Source organism: Heptranchias perlo, chromosome 28 (assembly GCF_035084215.1).
Source record: "Heptranchias perlo isolate sHepPer1 chromosome 28, sHepPer1.hap1, whole genome shotgun sequence".
Classification (NCBI taxonomy): domain Eukaryota; kingdom Metazoa; phylum Chordata; class Chondrichthyes; order Hexanchiformes; family Hexanchidae; genus Heptranchias; species Heptranchias perlo.
The window spans coordinates 24941027-24964867 of record NC_090352.1 but is presented as its reverse complement, the minus strand read 5'-3'; the positions used below and the strand labels follow the sequence as shown (position 1 = coordinate 24964867).

Genomic DNA, 23841 nt, shown 5'->3' with positions numbered 1-23841 from the left:
CTGTAGACTTACCAGCTAAACCATTGGTGAGGGCTTTTAAAAAAAGGGTAATTTTAAGTTTACAACAAACATTTTGCACACTCAAGAGGAAACTAACAAGCACAATTAAAAGGATCCCTTCTGTAGACTGAAAAATATTGCTGTTCATTTTGCACATCTATGCTCAACTGTAGCTGAAAAAATATTACATACACATCTCAAAAAGCAGAAAATGTGTACTTTAAGGTCATAATAATGGGCAATCTAAAAAGTTGAAAGTTTAAGCATTTTTCAGTTTCATAAAACTGAACCACAGCCCATTCCACTGAAATATGCACAAGCAGAAAAGCAGAAGCAGAGAGGCAATTTCCAGTGGACGGTACCCTAACTCTGTAATGATAGCCTCAGAATTTAAGGGGACACTTCTGATTTTACCAAGTGCTCAACATGGTTTATCAAACATAGCAATTGTATTTTCCCAAAATATTTAAATATACTTTTAATTTCTTTATTGTAAATATTCCCATTTTCTCTCTTCTTTCCATCACAATTTCACAGGCTGAACAGTCCAATTGACTGACATTCTCACAGACATGTGTCAGCTTCTCTTTGAAACTACATTTTGCTGCAGTTCTTTCGAGGGCCTAGTAGGTAAAGGCAGTGCTGAAGTACAATACTGAGCTATATAGACCAGGAGGTTCCAGGATTGTGCTAAGTTAGCTGATCTCAGCTAGGTTGCTATAACTGGATTTAATGCCCCTCGACTTGGGAGAAGCAACAAAAAAAAACAAAAATAAATCTGCCAGAGTTTCTACACCTGATCAGTATTCAGTAGCTGGAAAGCTCTCACATAAATGATGTGTGAAGACAGGATTGGGGGTTGGTTGTGATGCCATCCATGATCAAGGAGCTTGCCAACACACACTCACTGGTGAGCTCAAGCAGGAAGAATGGTCACTTCAAAGTCCATACAAAACCCTGGTTAGACCGCACCTGGAGTACTGTGAGCAGTCTGGGCACCGCACCTTCGGAAGGACATATTGGCCTTGGAGGGTGTGCAGCATAGGTTTACTAGAATGATATCCGGACTTCAAGGGTTAAGTTACGAGGAGAGATTACACAAATTGGGGTTGTATTCTCTAGAGTTTCGAAGGTTAAGGGGTGATCTGATCGAAGTTTATAAGATATTAAGGGGAACGGATAGGGTGGATAGAGAGAAACTATTTCCGCTGGTTGGGGATTCTAGGAGTAGGGGGCACAGTCTAAAAATTAGAGCCAGACCTTTCAGGAGCAATATTAGAAAACATTTCTACACAAAGGGTGGTAGAAGTTTGGAACTCTCTTCTGCAAACGGCAATTGATACTAGCTCAATTGCTAAATTTAAATGTGAGATAGATAGCTTTTTGGCAACCAAAGGTATTAAGGGATATGGGCCAAAGGCAGGTACGTGGAGTTAGATCACAGATCAAATGGCGGAGCAGGCACGAGGGGCTGAATGGCCTACTCCTGTTCCTATGTCTGTGGAATTATAACCCTAGTGTGAAACATTGCCTCATGGTAAAAATAGGGGGAAAAACCCCTGCAGTTTCAAAGCATACATTATGTGCAGAGCTTTCTCATGACAGATCAGGAAGATCCTGCCCAGAAAATCATGGAAAGATTTTTTTTTTGGCACAATTTTCTCACTTCCTTCACTCCTGAAGGCATTAAGGCCTGCTGAAGTAACTGTTCCATGGGCACTCGCGTGTGCTCCAGAACTTCGACCAAATGACCAATCTTCATATCTGAGCCTAAGTATTGATTGTTAGTAGGCTATTCAATTCTAGAGAGCATCACAGTCCAGCCTGATCCTGTTCTCACTCAACGTTCACACAAGAGCACTTTTCAGTTAGGGGTCGTTGGTTAGCAATGAGAAACCCTGGCGGATTTTCTTCTCCCTAGCCCAGGAGATACAAGGCCAATCTGAGCATTATTAATGCCACAATGGGAGAGGTAGCAGGACAGGTATATAAGGTGGTTAAAAAGGCATACGGGATACTTTCCTTTATTAGCCGAGGCATAGAATATAAGAGCAGGGAGTTTATGCTAGAACTGTATGAAACACTGGTTAGGCCACAGCTTGAGTACTGCATACAGTTCTGGTCACATTACAGGAAAGATGTGATTGCACTAGAGAGGGTACAGAAGAGATTTACGAGGATGTTGCCAGGGCTGGAGAATTTTAGCTATGAGAAAAAATTGGATAGGCTGGGGTTGCCTTCTTTGGAACAATGGAGGCTGAGGGGAGATTTAATTGAGGTATATAAAATTATGACAGGACTAGTTAGAGTGGATAGGAAGGACCTATTTCCCTTAGCAGAGGGGTCAGTGACCAGGGGGCATGGATTTAAAGTAATTGGTAGAAGGATTAGAGGAGGGCTGAGGAGAAATTTTTTCACCCAGAGGATGGTGGGGGTCTGGAACTCACCTCTTGAAAGGGTGGTAGAGGCAGAAACCCTCAACTCATTTAAAAAGTACTTGGATGTGCACTTGAACTGCCATAACCTACAGGGCTACGGACCAAGTGCTGGGAAGTGGGATTAAGCTGGATAGCTCTTCTCGGCCAGCATGGACACGATAGGCCGAATGGCCTCCTTCTGTGCTGTAATTTTTATGATTCTATCAGCTAAAGTAGCAGAGGTGGTGAATTGAACCTGAGACCTTCCTGATTTGCATAGCTCAACTACACCCTGTCTTTACCAAATAAAGTATTGGGGAGCTTGATTAGTAATTTGACTTGCAACACTGAGTGGAACTTCAATATTACAGTTGAGGAAATTCTACTCAAAACTTCACACAGGCTGCCCCTAACCAGAAATTTTAAAGAACAGAACATGAGATCAAGAGGTGACGGAGATATACTGAGAAATACCCAAATAACTCCCTCTATAACAGTGAGAAGTATGGGGAAGACAGTAGAATATACTTCCTTATATTATGTTGTAATGCTGGTTCTGGAACCCACATGTGTGTGACATAAGCACTTTATCTGCTAAGGTAACAAGGTTCTTAATTTCTCTCTCTCTCTCCTACTTCACACAGAAATATAAAAAACTCTGACAAAAAGGTGCAATTCACAAATACATGCAAAACAGTACAATTTAAATTGAGCTTCAGAAACTAGCTAGCCTAACTTTATGGTGTGTAGAACGCTGGATTAAACAAAAGCAGCACACACAAGGTGACAGCTCCAAAACAAAAACAACAATTACCAGTAATTGTGAATTATTACCGACTTGAGATAGATGAATCTGAATGTGGTTTTGTTCAGATGATAAATAGGCCATTGAATAAAATAAATTAGATTAAAGTAATAATCTGGGTAAATTAATGAAGAAAATAACTTTGCTCAAGCTAAACATAAGAACATAAGAAATAGGAGCAGGAGTAGGCCAATCGGCCCCTCGAGCCTGCTCCGCCATTCAATAAGATCATGGCTGATCTGATCCCAACCACAAATCTAAAGAACACAAGAAGTAGGAGCAGGACCCGGCCACTCAGCCCCTGGGCCCTCTCCGCCACCCACAGGGCCTTGACCGATCCAAACTCAGCTTCATGTCCAATTTCCTGCCCGCTCCCCATAACCCCTAATTCCCTTTACTTCTAGAAAACTGTCTATTTCTGTTTTAAATTTATCTAATGATGTAGCTTCCACAGCTTCCTGGGGCAGCAAATTCCACAGACCTACTACCCTCTGAGTGAAGAAGTTTCTTCTCATCTCAGTTTTGAAAGAGCAGCCCCTTATTCTAAGATTATGCCCCCTAGTTCTAGTTTCACCCATCCTTGGGAACATCCTTACCGCATCCACCCGATCAAGCCCCTTCACAATCTTATATGTTTCAATAAGATCGCCTCTCATTCTTCTGAACTCCAATGAGTAGAGTCCCAATCTACTCAACCTCTCCTCATATGTCCGCCCCCTCATCCCCGGGATTAACCGAGTGAACCTTCTTTGTACTGCCTCGAGAGCAAGTATGTCTTTTCTTAAGTATGGAGACCAAAACTGTATGCAGTATTCCAGGTGCGGTCTCACCAATGCCTTATATAACTGCAGCAATACCTCCCTGTTTTTATATTCTATCCCCCTAGCAATAAAAGCCAACATTCCGTTGGCCTTCTTGATCACCTGCTGCACCTGCATACTAACTTTTTGATTTTCTTGCACTAGGACCCCCAGATCCCTTTTGTACTACAGTACTTTCCAGATTCTCGCCATTATGATAATAACTTGCTCTCTGATTTTTCCTGCCAAAGTGCATAACCTCACATTTTCCAATATTATATTGCATCTGCCAAATCTCCGCCCACTCACCCAGCCTGTCTATATCCCCTTGTAGGTTTTTTATGTCCTCCTCACTCTACTTTCCCTCCCATCTTTGTATCATCTGCAAATTTTGATATGTTGCACTCGGTCCCCTCCTCCAAATCGTTAATATAGATTGTAAAGAGTTGGGGACCCAGCACCGACCCCTGTGGAACACCACTGGTTACTGGTTGCCAGTCTGAGAATGAACCATTTATCCCAACTCTCTGCTTCCTGTTAGATAACCAATCCTCCACCCATGCCAGAATATTACCCCCAATCCAGTGCTTCTTTATCTTGAGCAATAATCTTTTATGTGGCACCTTGTTGAATGCCTTCTGGAAGTCTAAATACACTACGTCCACTGGTTCCCCTTTATCCACCCTGTACGTTATGTCCTCGATAATTATCTCTTAGCAAGGTAAAAGCAATTACCTTGGACTGTGCCAACATGGCTGCTGAATCTTGGTGACCAGTACTGACATTTCATGTCTCAAAAATAACTTCAGTAGTAATTTCTCCACCCAGACTAGAGTTAATCTCCTACAATATGCACTATAAACAGACAGAGAACGTATTCAGGAAACCTACTTCTAGGCCATGCTAGTTCTTTTCTAGAGCCGACTCTAGGAAATGCATATGCCAAGCTCTCTTAGCTTTTGCCTCCTCCCCTGTGAGGGCAGCCTGGCCAACAGTGGAACTGAGTCCATGCTGATTGGCAGGGTCGTGTCACTGCTGTGTCACTGTGCACTGGTACACCAACCAGCAGACAAATGGTCGTCTTCAAAAGTTCCAGGGCTACATATAAAATACACTGAGGGGTTTGTGGAAAAATACTGAAGGAATCCAATGGAACTTCTTCACATTATTATAACTAATAAAGATATCATTATTTTCCTAAACAATCTCTTTCACAAACAAACCTGTTTACAACCATGCCATACAATTAGGTAATGAAGCGTTTGATGTCTGCAATAAAACAAAGTTAAAGGGTGTTTTAAAAATACCAACTAATCTAATGAGCAGGGTTCAATTTCTGAATGAGCGAGGGCAGAACATCTCCTCCCTCTAAGTGTTGACCCCACCTGTCAACCAGTGGGTGACTACTAACAGGTCACAAGTAGTTCTGAAATGAAGTTTGTTAAAATCCTCGTCCTCAATGTAAGCCATTACACCACCAGAACGTAGCAGATAACCTGAATCGTAATATCAACTGTACATACTGTAATTTGCACAAATGCTCATTCGACAATTGGCAGTGTGCCACTACAACTCTGTCCACTGCACAAATCATACGACTCAAGACAAGAGTTCTTACACGATCTGCACATACAATCATCATTCTATACCGGCAAATATCTAACATGTGCACACACATCTTATATTGCCTTCCTACAATTACAAACCCTTACACTTCACTTGCGGTGAGGGTCTGGAGATTTATTTCATGCCACCTTTGTTTTACATTTGCTTGCTGAGATTTAAGCTACAATTAAAATTATACCTATACCAAATAATCATGAACAAAAAGGGCAGTTTATTAGAAGCAAACCCAATTTCAATTTCTAGGAAGGAAATGAAATATCACTATCTCTAACCATTTACAAAATGAACTAAAGCTAAAATAACCTGCATGGCACTAGAACTTCTGGGAAGATGACTTTTTTGATGTGTATGGTGTTTGCATTTATTATAGAAACTCTTCAATTTACCCAAATTATTTTTTTAAAGGTTGATTATATGCTATTAGAAATGTTAAGTTAAAGAGCTTGCTATATAATAACCAGCAAATTAATAAGTAGCAAACGTGCTGCAGAAAATGAACATTTCATGCTGTTACGGAAATGTGCAAAAGGAGATCAGACACTTACCCACAGCAAGAAAAGGAATGCTGGGAACTACAAACTCCCTGGATCACTTGTGCATCTTCTAGTGATTAGTTATAGAATGGCAGGAGTAAAGATGCATGACATTTGTAGATTGCATAAAAGGAACAGCAGTTGGGTATAGATACAAGAGAAGCATTTAACATATTATAATATGCATGCTGCTCAGAGCCTGGAGTTTCCCTATAGTGTAATAGGGTCAGAATCTCCCCCTCCCCTATAAGTGAAAATTCACATTGCAAAACAATTATTGTACTATTCATTTTGGTCAAAAACTTAAAAAAAAATTATATATATATATTGCAGAATTTTCTTCCCTTGCCAATTTTCTCCCCTCCCGATGGCGTTTACAGGTCACACTTGAGCACCTTGCTCGACGCGAGACTCACTGTCCACAAATATCTGCAGGCTATCCAATTGCAATGGGGGGGGGGGGGGGGAAGAGGGAGTGGTGAGCAGTAAGCATCGCAGCAAAGCCCAATCTCACCATCACTTGCAATTCACAAAGGCCTGGCTTATTTTGCCCTCTGCACTGAACAACTAGCTCAACATAGACCAGGATTGAACATGGGCCATTCCAGTCTGTATGGCTCAGTTACTCATTGGATAAATTTAATGAGCCATTGGGTAGCCTGCATCTATTTTCCCTCTATATAAAAGGTTTTGAGATGATCAGTCACATGTAAACTTGTGTATCACAAAAATTTTTTTAAAAGAAAGCTAGTAATTTCCAATTGACAGAGAGGGCCTTGCAGCTTCTAATTAACCTTAAGGAGACACACCTAAAAGAGTATATAAAAAAAAGTCAGTCTGACCTCTACTTGACCAGAGGAACTCCCTGAGAGCAGTTAACCTTAAATTGATTTCAGGAAAGCACAACAATTACACCTTCTGGCCTTAAATGGACACACCATGTTACACACAGCTCCATTTTAGAAGAACAACAGTGCGTTACACAGTATAATGCCCCAGTCCTTGTAAAACATCTGACTTATGATTAGCACCACAGGTGCCTAGAATTATTTTGAGGGTGCTTGGCTTTATTTTAAAAAAACATTACAAATGGCATTTTGTTCAGCCTTTGATTACATCACAGAAATCAAAGTAGAATGTAACCTGCATTATGCAGTAACCTTCTAGCTTGAATCAAACACATTTTGGGCTCCATGCCCAGCCACAATGGGAATTTTAAATAGCGATCATGACTATTTAAGGCTAGCTGCTTGGTGCAGGTTCAATTTACTTAAATCATTAATTTGTCATCATTACCTGCAGCTGTAGCTACACTAGCAAGTGTCAGCGCAACCTAATATACCCTGCCTACAACTGCAACCTCTGAAGAGCACCTCCGATTGCACCAGTATGATATTTCGATTTCCCAATCCATCTACTCTTATGGCCTGAGTGACGCAACCGAATTAGTACCAATCACGCTGAATTATGAGGCCTGTTTTGTGCTGCAGACTCTTATCCATTGGGAACTCAATCCAAACTATCCAGAAAAAATTTCACTTCGGATACTCAACGACCAGCACACAAACAGGACTTTCATTCCACCTGCCTGGGAAAATCTGAACCCCAAATTTGACAATGGGAAGGATGTTTATAATCCGGTTTGCAGTTTTACTGAATCGCTTCATCGGTCAATTGAGGGATCGTGCATCTATATTCCACCTGTATACCAATTTAACTAGACAACTATAGGTGCATGTGTTAACCAAAATTACCTCACCGAGATGACAGCTTTTTTAGTTAACGAAATACCATGGCTAATCTGATGACTTAGAGCGACACTGCCCTGTGCAACACTAAGTCTCACAGAACACAAGATTGCAAACTTAATTCCAACTTGAAAACAGATCTCGACCATGGCGACAGTATGATTTTACTCATATTTTGAGCTACCCATGCGATTGAGGGAAATCTGTGTCCAAGAAAGGAGACTGCCAGCCATCAGGCTGGCACAGTTCCTGTCCTCAAGCAGAAACACAGCTGATAGTTGCCTGGTGTACCTCCAGACACGCCCCAATTCCTGAAAATGTTTTGGATGGATCTTCCATTTCAGAGAGTGAACTGTGAAACGACACAGTGTCTGCTGTTATGCTGTCTACCCTGACTAAATACTGAGCTATGAGAATAGCCTAGTGACCCAAACACTAATGCACTAGTAGGTTTGCATCTCGAGACCAGGAACGAGCACCCTCTTCCATTCTGCCTTTTCCCCCCGCCCCTCTCTGCTTGTTGATAGTGTCATTCGACCACATACACACTAGCTTGCTCTGTACTATGGTCTGAAAGTGTTCCAGTGCTGGCATTACTATCTTTAATTCCAACTGATTTGATGTAGTAGGTGAATTGCGAGGGGTCACAGTCTCAGGATACGGGGTAGGACATTTAGGACTGAGATGAGGAGAAATTTCTTCATTCAGAGGGTGGTGAACCTGTGGAATTCTCTACCACAGAAGGCTGTGGAGGCCAAGCCACTGAATATATTTAAGAAGGAGCTAGATAGATTTCTAGACACAAAAGGCATCAACGGGTATGGGGAGAGAGCGGAAATATGGTATTGAGATAGAGGATCAGCCATGATCATATTGAATGGCGGAGCAAGCTCGAAGGGCCGAATGGCCTACTCCTGCTCCTATTTTCTATGTTTCTGTTCTCTTTTGTCCACCTTAGCCCCGGTGTCCTGCAAAAGAGTGGCCATTGTGCCAAGGACACATTGATTGTTACCATCATCTGGAATGGGGGAAATTACCTGTTGCACACTCCTGTGATCATCATGTGAGGTCCAAGGCCAAACCAATCCATGCTGACTGGGAAAGGGAAGCTTCACAAGAAAACCCCATTATTGGAGTAGGTTCAGCAGAAGTGGTTGCATAAAAACCTGCATATTGGGAACTTGAACAGATCAGACATCTAAGCATTAAATAACCTCTCACTGGGATCTTCCCCTAAGTACTAGAAACTAGTTTGAACGCAGAAAAACCTTCGACTGCATCGTCTGAAATAATGCGCCTAAAAATTATTTTCTTGTAGCTGGGACCTCACGTGACTGTAAATCCCTGCCCTTGAACTGTATCGAGAATCTACAGCATGGTTGTGCTCAGATACTTCAGGCACAGGCTTGGTAGAATTCAGCCATGGGCTCTGATGAGGGGGTTGAACATGATTCCTCTTTACTGTAATAGCTTAGTGAACTGACACAAGCCTGTTCCAAGTTTTTGGATAGCTCAAGAACAAATATCTGATCTAATGAATGGCTATAAACTAAATATCCAGTTTATTAAAAGTAAGAATTAGACAGAAGCAGAAAATCAATACAGCAGATTTCACAACTAGGATATATAAAAATAACAAAATGCCTTACATTTGGGTGGAGATTAGGAGACCATCACTTTAACTTTCTTAGTAATACTAAGCATTTGTAACATGAGGTATCATCCAACCACTATGGAGTCTTTAAGTATTAATCTCCATCTCAATGTACTCTGAAAATACTGCTGAGCTGGGAGCACACAGCCTGGGATAGACCTTTCATACCTTTGAAGTTCAAAGCTGAAATACAGGAACACAAAAAGGTGCTCTCATAGTTGAACCAAGCTTATCAAATTAAAGCGATGGTCTCCTGAACTCCAGCCAGATGAGAGGCCCCGGCCTATTTCATGTTAGCTAAATTGATTGATTTCAGGACAATGGACAAAGTCTGTGTTAAGTCATTTCTACTTGCTTTACAATCAAAATGTACAGTATTTGTATAGGAATAATGGCTTTGAAGTGACATTTTACATACCAAACAATATGTAGCCTCTCCACCATGTAGAAAACAACTCTGCAAAGAGACAGACAGCTGAGGGTTTCTCTCAGCACGCAGTAATCAAATTTAAAGTGCCAGCCACATCTCAAATATCTATATTAAAAATCTTAAGCCTACATGCACTTCCTGTCAACTTTTTCCATTAATGGGCAGAGGGTGTAGTTACAACATGACAAATTTACATATTCTAATTTATTTTTAAAAATTGCCTGTCACTTTATGCGGAGTTATAATGTATCAGAAATGGGGTGATTGAGTGTTATTGACTGACAAGCTTGCTAAAATTGTAAACAAACTCAGTTCAAGTTCAACCTGATAAAACTCTTTGAGAAGGTGACGGATGTGGTGGATGGGGAAAATGTAGTGGATGTGGTGTACATGAACCTTCAGCAAGTCTTTGACATGGTACCACACAGGAGAGTATTAGAGAAGATTAAGGGGTGTGGAATTAGAGGGAGGACAGCAAACTGGATTAAAAACTGATTAGAAGAAAGGAAACAAAAAGTAGGAGTTAAGGGTAGTTTCTCAATGGTTGGAAGAGAGTAGCCGTGTCCTACAGGGTCTGATCTGGGATCACTTCTGTTCACTGTGTGTGTCAATGATTTGGATACAGGACTGGGGGTTGTGGTGTCCAAATCTGCAGATAATACTAAAATAGGAGCACCAAAGGAAGCTGCAAGGGGATATTGATACCATGGTGGAATGGGCAAAAAGTGGCAAATGGAACTCAATATTAGTAAATTTGAGGTGGAACATTTTGGTTAAAAAAAATAATTATACTTTGAATGGGGAAAAGTTGGATGGTGTTAAAGATTTGGATTTTGGGATTCCGGTTCAAGACATTAAAAACAGCGCCTCAAGTGGGAACGGCCATTAAATAAAAAGCTAACGGAATACTGGATTTTATGTTAAGAAATGCAATTAGGGATGAGCAATAAATGCTGGCCTTGCCAGTGATGCCCACATCCAATGAACGAATAAAAAAATATATAGAATATAAAAGTCTAGATGTAATCGTGAAGCGATATGAAACCTTGGTAAGGCCACAGATGGTGTACTGAGTTTTGGGCTAAACACTATAGGATGGATGTTGAGGAAATGGAGAATGTACAATAGGATGCCGCCTAGTATGAAGTACAAATACGAAGAAACACTTAAAAAATTAGGGCTGTTTTCATTAGAACAGGAGATTAAGGAGTGATTTGATGAAAATGTTTAAAAATTGGACAGTGATAGAAACAGATTGTTTCCAGTAGTTGAGGGGTGTGGTACATAGGACATGTGTAAAATTAAGTGTAAATTGAAGACAGAGAGGAGAAACTTTATTTTTTTTACACACATACAGGCTGTGAAATATTCTTCTAGCACCTGTGACTGAAACAGAGACCATGGGCGTGATATTAGGAGGGAGGCGGGTTGGCAGCGGGGGGGGTCGACTGGGCGCGTGGATAACACGCCCAGTGAATTCGGGGTGTTCCGCACGCGATTGCAGCCTAATTGAAGCCACTTACCTTGGCTTCCGGGTTTCGCGCTGGAAAGCTGCACAGTGGACGGACTGCGCACCCGCATCATAGGCTGTCAGCTGGAGAAGCCATATTTAAAGAGGCAGTCCTCCACTGACTGATGCTGCAGAAAGGAGCCAAAATTACAGCATGGAGCAGCCCAGGGGGAAGGCTGCTCCCAGGTTTAATGATGCCTCACTCCAGGTCCTACTGGATGGGGTGAGGAGGAGGGGGAGGATAGAGATCTTCTCCCCGGCAGATGGGAGGAAGTGGCCTGCTTCTGCCACCATGAAGGCCTGGCTCGAGGTGGCAGAAGAGGTCACCAGCACCAACATATCACGCATCTGCATCCAGTGCAGGAGGTGCTTCAATGACCTAAGTAGGTCAGCCGAAGTGAGTACACTTACTCCATCTGCCACGTCACCGGCCCCACCGCCAACACTACTCTATCACATCACTCCTCACACCCACTCAAAGCTCATCCTCATCTTACCTGCACTTACTCACCTCGCCAGTACTCATCCCACCATTACCACTCAACCCAATCCTCATACAATCTCATGGCTCTGTCTCATGTATCTCTTTCACAGTCAGCCTCACCCAACCTGCCACTACCTGTGCTGCAGCCACAGGGCATGCATCACATGTGTAAGGCAAACATGTCGCGAGAATGAAGGGGATGCATAAGGGTGTTTGAGGGTTTGTCGTGGTTTTTACTTATAATTGATTTCTGATCAACTCACATTACATATTATAGTGTCACCACTACTGCCACATCTTTGCAAATCTTGTCTGGTTTGTACAATAATGCCCTTTCCTGAGGATCACCATGAAGACCCACAACCAATGCCACCCATTGTGTCACTGCAGAGTGGGTGTAGGTGTATTTGCAGGGCTCTTTTGTGCAAACGACTGAGAGACGTCGGCGATGTCCCCGGTGGCACCCTGGAAGAATGTGGTGAAGTTGTTGAGGGCAGTGGTGACTTTGACAGTGATGGGTAAGAAGATGGTGCTCGGGCCAGCCGGGAGCAGCTCGGCATGAAGGAGGCTGCAGATGTCCACGACTAAATGACGAATGACTCAGCCTCCGTGTGCACTGCTGCTCAGAGAGGTCCAGGAAGCTAAGCCTCGGCGAGGGTAGTGCCTTCTGCGACGCATCTCTTTCTGCGGTTTCCCTCCCTCCTGCTGTGCAGGTGGATGTGTCACAGCACTGTGTTGTGGAGCTCCACGTGTCAGAGGTGGATGGCGTGGCTGGCAAGGCCGGTGATTCTGTTGGTCCTCCAAGGAGGTCATGACTGCAGCTATGGCGGCCCCCATCCGAAAGATGTACGTTTGAGGGGGTCCGCAAGATAGGTAAATGTGTCTGCACACCGGGGTTGAGGTTTCAAGTTGGTGAATTTTATTATTAGGAGGAAGGTGGTAGAGGCCAAACTTTGTCCAAAGTGACATGGTGGCCTCCTGCAATGAGTGAGGGTCTCCCCTCCACCACCCACCCCCACCTGTCAAATGGACCTTTGCAGCTGCCACAGGCTGGTGGCTGCAACACGTCCATTTCAACTGGGAGTGTTTCCCCCAGCAGGGGAAACACACTCAGTTGAGATGAAAATCCCACCCCTCCTAAAATATCCTACAAATCAGGTCTGCTAACGACCTGAACTATCTAATTAATTGGTTTAAGTGGGACCCCGCCGGCTTTAATTGCCGGCGGGAGTCCCGCATGCGGCGGTCTGCGCGCGCATCTAAGCACATCACTGGGGAACCCGGAAGTGGGTGGGTTGGAACCGGGCTCCGGACCCGTCCCAGGAATCACCGATTTTCGGAGCCCCCCCCCCCCCCTACCAGCCACGAACCCGCCGGCTCGGACGTCCAAAAATCGAGCCCCATGTCAACATTTAAGAATAGGTTAGATAGGCGGTTAAAGGAAACGGGAACAAAGGAATATGTCAAGAGTAGGACTACATGGGATTAGGACTACTGCCCATGTGGACAATAAACACGAACACAGACTGGTTGGGCCGAATAACCTGTTTCTGTGTGGTAATTCTATGTAATAACAGTAAGCAGTTGGCCAATCTCAGGATCATGTTTCAGTAAAGTATGTCATCAGCCTACAGCTAGGATCTGGGCAAACAGCTCACATACGTCTGCCAAAGATGGCTGTTTGGAGCTGGATACTTCCTGTAGCCAAACACATTTTAAAAGAAACTTGCAATTTAGGTCGCAGTTATACTGCCTTGCTGTGAAGAAATAGTGACAATATGACTCTGGAGTCAGATCAGGCATCTGACTGGATAGCACAGTAAAGTCGGAGGAGTGAAAGTCTCAGCAGGTTGGTGGGTGTAGCCGAATTCATTTTTCAGCTCACAGACCATGGTATGAATTCTGGACTCCCGAAACTCAGGTGACTAGCAGGACGTCGTCAGGTGAATGCCCAATACTGCATATATACACATATATTGAAGACTGTTTCTTGTTGCACCTATAGTCATATGCTTAGTAAAGGTTTTTACTTTCAATGCCTACTTTTGGTATGATGTGCACTGCAGCAACTCACTAAGGTTACTTCAGCAGCACCTCCCTCCATTGTGCACTCTACCACAGAGAAGGACAAGAGCAGCAATGTCATGGGAACAGCATTACCTGCAAGTCATTCACCACTCTGACTTGGGCATATACCATTGTTCCTCCAATGTCGCAGGATCAATATCCTGAAATTCCCTACCTAACATTATTATGGGAGCAACATCACAAGAACAGCAGCAGTTCAAGGAGAAGGCCCATCACCTTCTCAAGACAATAGGGAATGGGCATTAAATGTGGCCTTGTCAGCATTACCAACATCCCAAGAACAAATAAAAAGTGCATGCATCATGTGGACATCCATAATATTTGCCGTATCTTGGAAATGGCTTTGGAATTGCTGAAAAGGTCACAAAAATCTGAATGGCTGTTTATCTTGGATTATGTGACCATCATGCATTGGAACACAAAATGGTCTCAGATCAGTATATGCAGTATAACTGCAGCCTTAGGCAACATAATAAATTCATATAATAATTAAGTACTACCTTCCATTGATCTGGGCTAAACAATGAAAGATTGGCAGTAAGGTTTTTCACAAAGTTGATAGTGAGCGAGTTGCAATTTCATCACAAGATTATTATATTTAGGTATATAGCTAATAATAGGGATACTGGAATTTTCTGACTATAATAAAGCTTTACTATCAGCAGACCCACTGCTCTCTGGCATCTTGGATTACCTGAACAGCAGATCATTGTGCTCACTGATTAAAGCAAATTTGTTTCTGGCTGAAACAGATTTCATTTTTAACAATCATCACTTGCAGAGAGCTCAAAGGAAATATTAATCCAATTAGCTGCAATTAATGGTTTTCCAATTGAAATGCAGCTCTTTTCAAAGATTGGCCAGGTCCCTATAATTTCAACTGCTGAAAGCTGCAGCCCTCATCAGATGAAATCTCTACTTTTCTTACAATTGACTTTGAAAATCCTGTGCCAGCTTTTCTTCAGTGTTCTTTGCCTTCAGCAGATTGTGCTGCCAAATCTTGAGGTTCCTGTTGATAAAATCCTATATGACACCAGATTCAAATGAAACGTCAAATTGTTAATGGGGTTATCGCATCATTTATTGTGAAACTATTTTCTCAATAGCTACTCTTCCTTTTGCATAAACACCATTCTTGTATCAAATCAGAAAAACTGACTGCGAAACTAATTTAACCTATACTCCTTGCATACTAGTTCTGTTCATCAAATTGGGCACGATTTTACTAAACATATTTTGGGAACAAATCACTATTTTCTTTGACAGCGTTATACATGCACACACCCCTCTCAACATATGACATTAATGAACATACGAAATTGACCGGCAGGAAAACAGCAGTTGGTCCATCAAGCCTGTCCCACACTCATGACGGCTGGAACATCATGACGGCTGGAACATCATGACTAGACACTACTCACCCTGTCGCAGCCATGTAATCTCCTGGAGAGGCAAAAAAGCCAGAGACAGACCCAGGGCCAATAACGGCAAAAAATACTCTGGAAAATTGCTCTTCAATCCCCACCTAGGAGCTTAGTTGGATGGGATCTTTCAAGCTTGATATGTCCCAAGTCACCAAAAAATACAGGTGAGTCAATAACCTTTATGTTCAGTTCTGTAGACCACAAATTAATGCAACTTCACTTTGAATGTTAATTTAAAAACAGCAGCCAATTGTCTTTATAAAATTTATTTTTGTTGGCAAGTTTCTTTTAAAATGTATTTGACTACAGGAAATATCCAGCTTCAATTGTGTTCATGACTCAACCATGCCTTTTAAGGAAGTCAAGCACAGAAATCAGCCACCTTTACTGGTGGACTGGTGAAAAATATACAATATATATCCAAAACGCAACATTATTTCAACAGAGTTTTCAAGGACAACCTAGGAATGTACTGTTTAATAGTAAAAAAATATATTTGAATTAAAAAATATTTCAGATGAATACTGAAAAGAAAGACTTATTTAAGGGGTTTGCTGTGTAAAGACAAACAAAACCTTATCAATATTCTGAGGGGAAAAAAACTTCTTTCAAAGCAAAATAGCAGATCATTAAAACTCACTGAATAGGTTTGAAGTGAGCAAAGTTATAATCAAAGATTGAAATTGTTCTACTGAATCCATTGAAGATTTTCAATGCTACCAAATGCTCAAGCATTCATATTTAAACTAGACTTTAGATTTCAGCTTGCACTTGAAAGTGCCTCCTTTGTCCTTCGTGACAATTACTGCAGGAAGACCCTGTGGCTCTGATTCTTTAGCGGATGCCATCTTTAATGATGATGTATGGGTGTCCCTTTCCTCCACGCTGCTGCAGGTCAAATGCATGACATCGCTGCATGTGTATCAACAAGCAAATTATAAACCGTGTCAATCTGAGTTAATGCAAGGCTGTAATCCCTTTACAAGAGATCTAATATGTGGCATGAGTTATGTTCATTTTGTAATCTGATAAGAATAGAGTGAGTTACAACGCTCTAATAAAAGAGTAATGAGGCTCCTTAATGACACCGTTAAAAGGTAAAATAACTTAAAATATTGCTCTTGTAAAAACTGATTAAATCTGTGTTGCATACTTGCCCTGTCTATTGCTACTTGTCAGATAGACCATAGATAAGGGTACAAGGCATCTGACAGTTCAAGCATTGCAATCAGCTAATTGCAAAGAAGAATGTATATGGTATTTATCAGTATGCATGTTTTATATGTCAGTGCAACTTTTAATAACATCCCTATAAAAAGATTAAAAAAGAACTGATGAGCAAGTATGTGAAGTTATGAATAGAAGGTGGAGTTTAGGCCAGTTTCTAACTCTGAAAAGCAGACGTGGTGATGGGAAAAATCAGAATGAGTGTTACTAATTACTGAATGAAAAAAGTGTGGTAGGTATTTTAGCAGCTTAAGCAGACTCTAAATCTTGCCTTCATAACTCTAAGCCAACAAAGGGAAGATACTTTCAATTCAGTCAGGGCTGTATTCAAACCCAGATCAAAAGGTCAAAGTAAAGTCTCCTAACCCATTGTGCCACCTATTTTCCCTTAATATTCTAATGAATCAAATTTCATCCTCGCACACAAAAGATTAGAGTAGCAAATGATTTCAATTATGCACAGTTTTGCGATAGTGAACTTACTTAAAGAACTAATGAGACTTGACTGGAGATTGCAGATATACTATTTGGGGGGGGGGGGGGTGCAGGGGGGAGTAAAGATTGTTTTTCCTTAATCCAACGAGTCTTGTCAAGGAAGGTGGCAGATGCAACAGTGTGTCTCATCATACAACCCGCTGCTTGGGAATCTGAGTTAAACTGCTTGAGTGAGAACGCAGCTGTAGTTCCCAGTTAGACAGCTGGCTCCAGTGGAGGTTGTAGGAGTACTGCTGTATTTTTCTTAATGTCCAGATTGTCATAAAGGTGTGGAGGCACAACCAAAGCCATGTGACCCTGCATTGAAGCACAGCAGTCACCACTTCTCACAGTCAATCCCCAGGTCACCGATAAGCCAAAGCATACTACAAGACCAACTTATCATCACAATGAACCTTGCATACTGCATACTACATTATATATGACAAAGAACAACTGCAAATAAAAACACTATCAGCAACTGAATCACAATAGGTGTATTAGCAATTTTGCTGACAAGTTAGCTATTGAGGAGTAATTCAAAAACTAAAAACTAACACTATTGTATTAGTTCATAATCCAATCATATATTTTCATGTGCATCACCTTATATTCATCTCATACCTCAGGTTCCAAAAAAGGAGACAAAGAAAATAAAATTAGCCAATGGAACAAGAAAGAAAACAATGCAATAAAACTCATTCTTAATCCTTTTCAAGGGATCATCTCAGATTTGAACTCTTCTGCTCCCAGGATCATGAAAATCTGCTTTCCTCAAGGGATCTGTAACAAGTAGGTTCCACTGTCTGGAGATAGATGAACTAATAACTAAAATGATTGAGCATTTGACTCCCAACCAGAAGGTTATGAGCTCAAATCACTGCCTACCTGTCAATCAAGCACATGTGCTTCACTTACACGTCAGAGTGCTCCATGGAAGCAAATTCTACTTTTGCCAGGTAAGGAAGGAAGTGGGAGGGAGAGAATTAAAGGACCTTCCTGAGTTGTGATTTTTTTGAACCTGGCCATAGAAGCATCAATTGTGGTCATGGAAAAATCTGGCCTCTGAATTATCTCCAGGGAGGAGAAAATGTTTATTATTTAAATATGTAGAAGCTGCAAAATGGAGGAATTAAAGAAACAAGCAATAACAATACATTAAAATGAAGGCAGCTGCTTAGCTTCATTTATGGTGATTTTATCTGTTTTTCAGCCAATCTCCTTTAATTACGTATCTTAGTAAATGAGCAACACGGCCATGCATCCTTTAGAACAAAATCTCATTAAGTCTATATACTGCCTGCTACTACAGCAAGAAAATTTATAATTAATTAGTATATATTGCAAAATCCTCCAGAGAAAACTTAATATATAATTCAATCAAATTATCAATTATACATGTAGTTAATGGTCCAGGTGTGATCCATAAATATCACATCTCTTATTCAATAAAAATTAGTCCTGATTATAGACATCTTGGAATTCAGGAGCCACAAAAGGACTATTCAATTTCTTCTCTAGTCCTTTACTGTCACAAAAAGTATATTTTCCAGACATGAGAGCCTAGAATATAGTTCACTTGTCATTTCAAATGGGTACACAAACCTAATCAACAGTACTGAACATATAATGCTTGCAAAAATCAAATCTTGCTGATTTAGTACAACCCTAAAGTGGCTTCCATTTGTTCCATCACAATCCAAATACACAACCCTACAACAGCAGGACTTTTTTGATAATGCTCTCTTCTAGGTGCCAACATACCAAATACATACACAACTTCCAGAAGTTAGAAGGACAGACCATTTTAAGCCATGGGCCTATTACTGCTCCACAACTGTCCTCCTTGCTGTGGTCTAGTGGATAATGTCATTTCTACCCCACCCCCTTCTACTCAAAAAACCTAAAGGCAGACACTCCAATCCACAGCGTGCCCGAGGCAAAAGCTGATGATACTCAACCGAATAAAGAATATTTCCATCAAAGCACATCATAAATTTAAAAATATCTTTTTAACCCAAGTACATTCCATATCTGGCGATAAGCACTCATTATTCACAGGACCACTTCTTAATGAACATTGAAATAATTTCATCAGTAGAAGTATGATATAAAAATACAATTGTTACCCCCAGAGTAAACAGCTGTCCATAAGCCTGGTTGCCTCTTTAACACAGGATTCTGAATGGTTCCCCACAACCTCTACAAGCTGGCACAGGCTGGTGGTTTCTCCAAGCATTCTCAATGTGCAGGGTCACTAGCTATTCATTTTATATGCAACATTTTGGCTTTAACATTTCCACAGAGGACTAGAAGAATATGACAACTAATTGGAAAGAGTTGAGTAAGTATCAAGAAACTTGTCTCACCTTATTCTTTAATGGAACCTACCCTTTACTTGTACTTGTCAGCATTAATCAAACCAAATTAAAATGAATGCCAAAAGCTATATTTTATGAATATATTACTAGCTAATTTATATTCAAGTGTTCCCACTTATTCTGAAACCACCTTGTTGAGGACAATGGATTTTTGAAATAAGTGTGCACAGCAGGACGTTGGTTGTTGACAAGTTATCACAACATAAATAATTTCCAAATTTCCAAGTAAAAATCTGATTCATTTCAGGAAAATAATCAGGTTTCACTATAGTTTGGGGTCAGGTGGTTCAGTTGGTTAGGAGTCATAGCCGATGACCAGTAATCTCAGTTACTGGCCTTTACCTCTGGAGATCCAAATCTCAGGAAAGTGAAACTGAACTCTCACAGCTGGCCATTGTTAATGGACTACATTCAGCACTTATTTGCTAATGTCAGCTTCCAGAAGCTCAGTAGGACCAACAGTGCAACAAATGGAATCGTCTTGTGCATAGAGGGTGGGAGAAAGAGGTAGGAATGAAGCTAAATAAAGGGGTTTATTACATGTACTGTCAGAGAACCATCACCACCCCTCTAATTCTCTGGTCTATAGCATTATGGGTTTTGAAGTAAAAATTTTCCATGTTTCTCTAGCTTTATCATCAATCACCATAATGAGCAAACAGTGATACTTTTTGAATAAATGAGTTATCCCTCCAAAATTACAAAAATAAAAAGATAAGTATGCCAAATTTAGTATATGTTAATACCATTAATTTGATTGCTACAGAATCTACAAATGCTAAGTTTTCTGTAAAGTTACACATTTATACAAAGACATACATTTAAGTCTTCAGCCAATTCGATTCACTCCACGTGATATCAAGAAACGGCTGAGTGCATTGGATACAGCAAAGGCTATGGGCCCCGACAACATCCCAGCTGTAGTGCTGAAGACTTGTGCTCCAGAACTAGCTGCGCCTCTAGCCAAGCTGTTCCAGTACAGCTACAACACTGGCATCTACCCGACAATGTGGAAAATTGCCCAGGTATGTCCTGTCCACAAAAAGCAGGACAAATCCAATCCGGCCAACTACCGCCCCATCAGTCTACTCTCAATCATCAGCAAAGTGATGGAAGGTGTCGTCGACAGTGCTATCAAGCGACACTTACTCACCAATAACCTGCTCACCGATGCTCAGTTTGGGTTCCGCCAGGACCACTCGGCTCCAGATCTCATTACAGCGTTGGTCCAAACGTGGACAAAAGAGCTGAATTCCAGAGGTGAGGTGAGAGTGACTGCCCTTGACATCAAGGCAGCATTTGACCGAGTGTGGCACCAAGGAGCCCTAGTAAAATTGAAGTCAATGGGAATCAGGGGAAAAACTCTCCAGTGGCTGGAGTCATACCTAGCACAAAGGAAGATGGTAGTGGTTGTTGGAGGCCAATCATCTCAGCCCCAGGACATTGCTGCAGGAGTTCCTCAGGGCAGTGTCCTAGGCCCAACCATCTTCAGCTGCTTCATCAATGACCTTCCCTCCATCATAAGGTCAGAAATGGGGATATTCGCTGATGACTGCACAGTGTTCAGTTCCATTCGCAACCCCTCAAATAATGAAGCAGTCCGAGCCCGCATGCAGCAAGACCTGGACAACATCCAGGCTTGGGCTCACAAGTGGCAAGTAACATTCGCGCCAGATAAGTGCCAGGCAATGACCATCTCCAACAAGAGAGAGTCTAACCACCTCCACTTGACATTCAACGGCATTACCATCGCCGAATCCCCCACCATCAACATCCTGGGGGGTCACCATTGACCAGAAACTTAACTGGACCAGCCATATAAATACTGTGGCTACTAGAGCAGGTCAGAGGCTGGGTATTCTGCGGCGAGTGACTCACCTCCTGACTCCCCAAAGCCTTTCCACCATCTACAAGGCACAAGTCAGGAGTGTGATGGAATACTCCCCACTTGCCTGGCTGAGTGCAGCTCCAACAACACTCAAGAAGCTCGATACCATCCAAGATAAAGCAGCCCGCTTGATTGGCACCCCATCCACCACCCTGAACATTCACTCCCTTCACCACCGGCGCACCGTGGCTGCAGTGTGCACTATCCACAGGATGCACTGCAGCAACTCGCCAAGGCTTCTCCGACAGCACCTCCCAAACCCGCGACCTCTACCACCTAGAAGGACAAGAGCAGCAGGCACATGGGAACAACACCACCTGCACGTTCCCCTCCAAGTCACACACCATCCCGACTTGGAAATATATCGCCGTTCCTTCATTGTCGCTGGGTCAAAATCCTGGAACTCCCTTCCTAACAGCACTGTGGGAGAACCGTCACCACACGGACTGCAGCCGTTCAAGAAGGCGGCTCACCACCACCTTCTCAAGGGCAATTAGGGATGGGCAATAAATGCTGGCCTCGCCAGCGACGCCCACATCCCGTGAACGAATTTAAAAAAAAGTAAAGCAGACTGGGCTTTGGAGTTCCCCATCTCCCAAAAAGGTTAGTTCAGCTGCAACATAAAGCTATTACTCCAGCACTTCTACCCATTATGGAAAATAGCAGACTTTTTTATAGCTTTCCAAATCCAACATACATTTTCTATTATGATATCTCAGTTTGCTCTGCAGGATAGCACAAAAGTGATTAAAGCCCACTGATGGTAGTCAATCTGTGAAGAGATGTACCTCGGGCCAATCATAAATTTACGATGATTTCTCTTTTCTGTAGCATTATAATTAGAAGAATGAAAGAAGCAAGATCACTTCAGTAGATCTGGCATGGCTATACTTTGATGCCAGTGACAAATGGTGATCTGATAACAAGAGAAGGGGCGGGTGATGGGTTGAAGAACAGGTCAATATCATTGTGCCATGAAACACATTTGATGATCGTAATTTATTACTTACCTCGCATCATCGTTCATTGTACCGTGGTCAATAGGTGCCATGAAACTCACTAATTTGTTGTGAACGTGGTATCTGATAGGAAAGAAATGAAAAATTTATTTTTTTCTGATATTTAGGCAATTTCATTTTACTTGCTTTATTATCCTAAAAGATAATGACCTAATGTTGGAGTATTTATATAATTGGATTATTTTTCCCCTCTGTCATCTGAAGGAAAAAGATCTGAAGGTAAGAGGCATTCCTTTACCAACTCTCTCCAAAATAGAGCCCTACAGTCCAAAAGGGGCAGACAACATTGAAACATGTTCTTTCACATCAGTCATACACAGGTTTAGGCATAGATGCAGCTTTTGATAGTTCATTACAGCCTAAGTAGGGTCATTTAAGTTGATAGTCTATTTATTGAAAGAGACAACTAACATTTCAAGAAATTACAGTATCTGGTTTGTATCACACTGACATCATGCATTTCAAATTCAAGTTAAGCCTGCAGAACATGTATTATTAACCTTTAAATTAAGAACAACATTGTCACAAAGTATTAGGATGGAGGTTTACACCCAGAATTCTCCTAAGATAATGAATTCTTGATGTCAGCTGAGGGTTTGGGAGGGGGACACAGAGCAAACCTTGACTGTTACCACATGGAGAGGGTTAAATTTGAAAACTAGTAACTTTCCTGCAGCTCCTAGTGGCTGATCACAGAGCAGCATACGCTAAGATCTGGGAGCAGGCAATGGTGCATTGAGTGGTTAGATTTGAAAAAGGGAGGAGAGAATACAGAACAACTGGGTTGGTTTTTGCATAATAATAATAGCATCAGTAATAAAACAAATTTGAATGAGATGGATGCAGTAATTGTATCAATTAAATATGCGATTAAAACCAAGATTAACAGATTAAAATTTTTAATCGCTAGATTAATCACGATTAATCTTTTTCATCACTTGACAGCCCTACTCCTAACAGATAATCAAGAGTAGCAACAGTAGGGCTCTGGGAGCAGTCAGACTGCCCCAATTTTATTTTGAATGCAAGCTGTTGGGGAGGGGGAAGAGAAAGATGAGAAAAGACGAGGCTGGAGAGGGCGAATGGCGCCGAAGGAGGGGGAGAATGGGGCGGAAGGGAAATAATCAGCAAAGGAAAAGAATTGAGCAAAGGGGGTGTAAACCTCGTAGAAGGTATTATATCCCTTCCAAATAAAGCTACTGTCTTACTCTCCTTTTTGATAACTGAACTAGAATACTTACATATTACAGTGAATTACATAGTCTACAGCACAGAAACAGGCCATTTGTCCCAACTGGTCGATGCCATTTGTTTATGCTTCACACGAGCCACC

At 41.7% G+C, this 23841-nt stretch overlaps 1 protein-coding gene across 1 annotated transcript in view; it reads right to left on the bottom strand.

Moving 5' to 3' along the window:
• aatf (apoptosis antagonizing transcription factor) overlaps window positions 1–23841 on the bottom strand; it is an 88260-nt gene that overhangs the window by 10138 nt on the left and 54281 nt on the right. The window contains exon 11 of the mRNA XM_068008233.1: window positions 22500–22571. Coding sequence (XP_067864334.1) covers window positions 22500–22571 — 72 coding nt within the window. The remainder of the gene's footprint in view (window positions 1–22499; window positions 22572–23841) is intronic.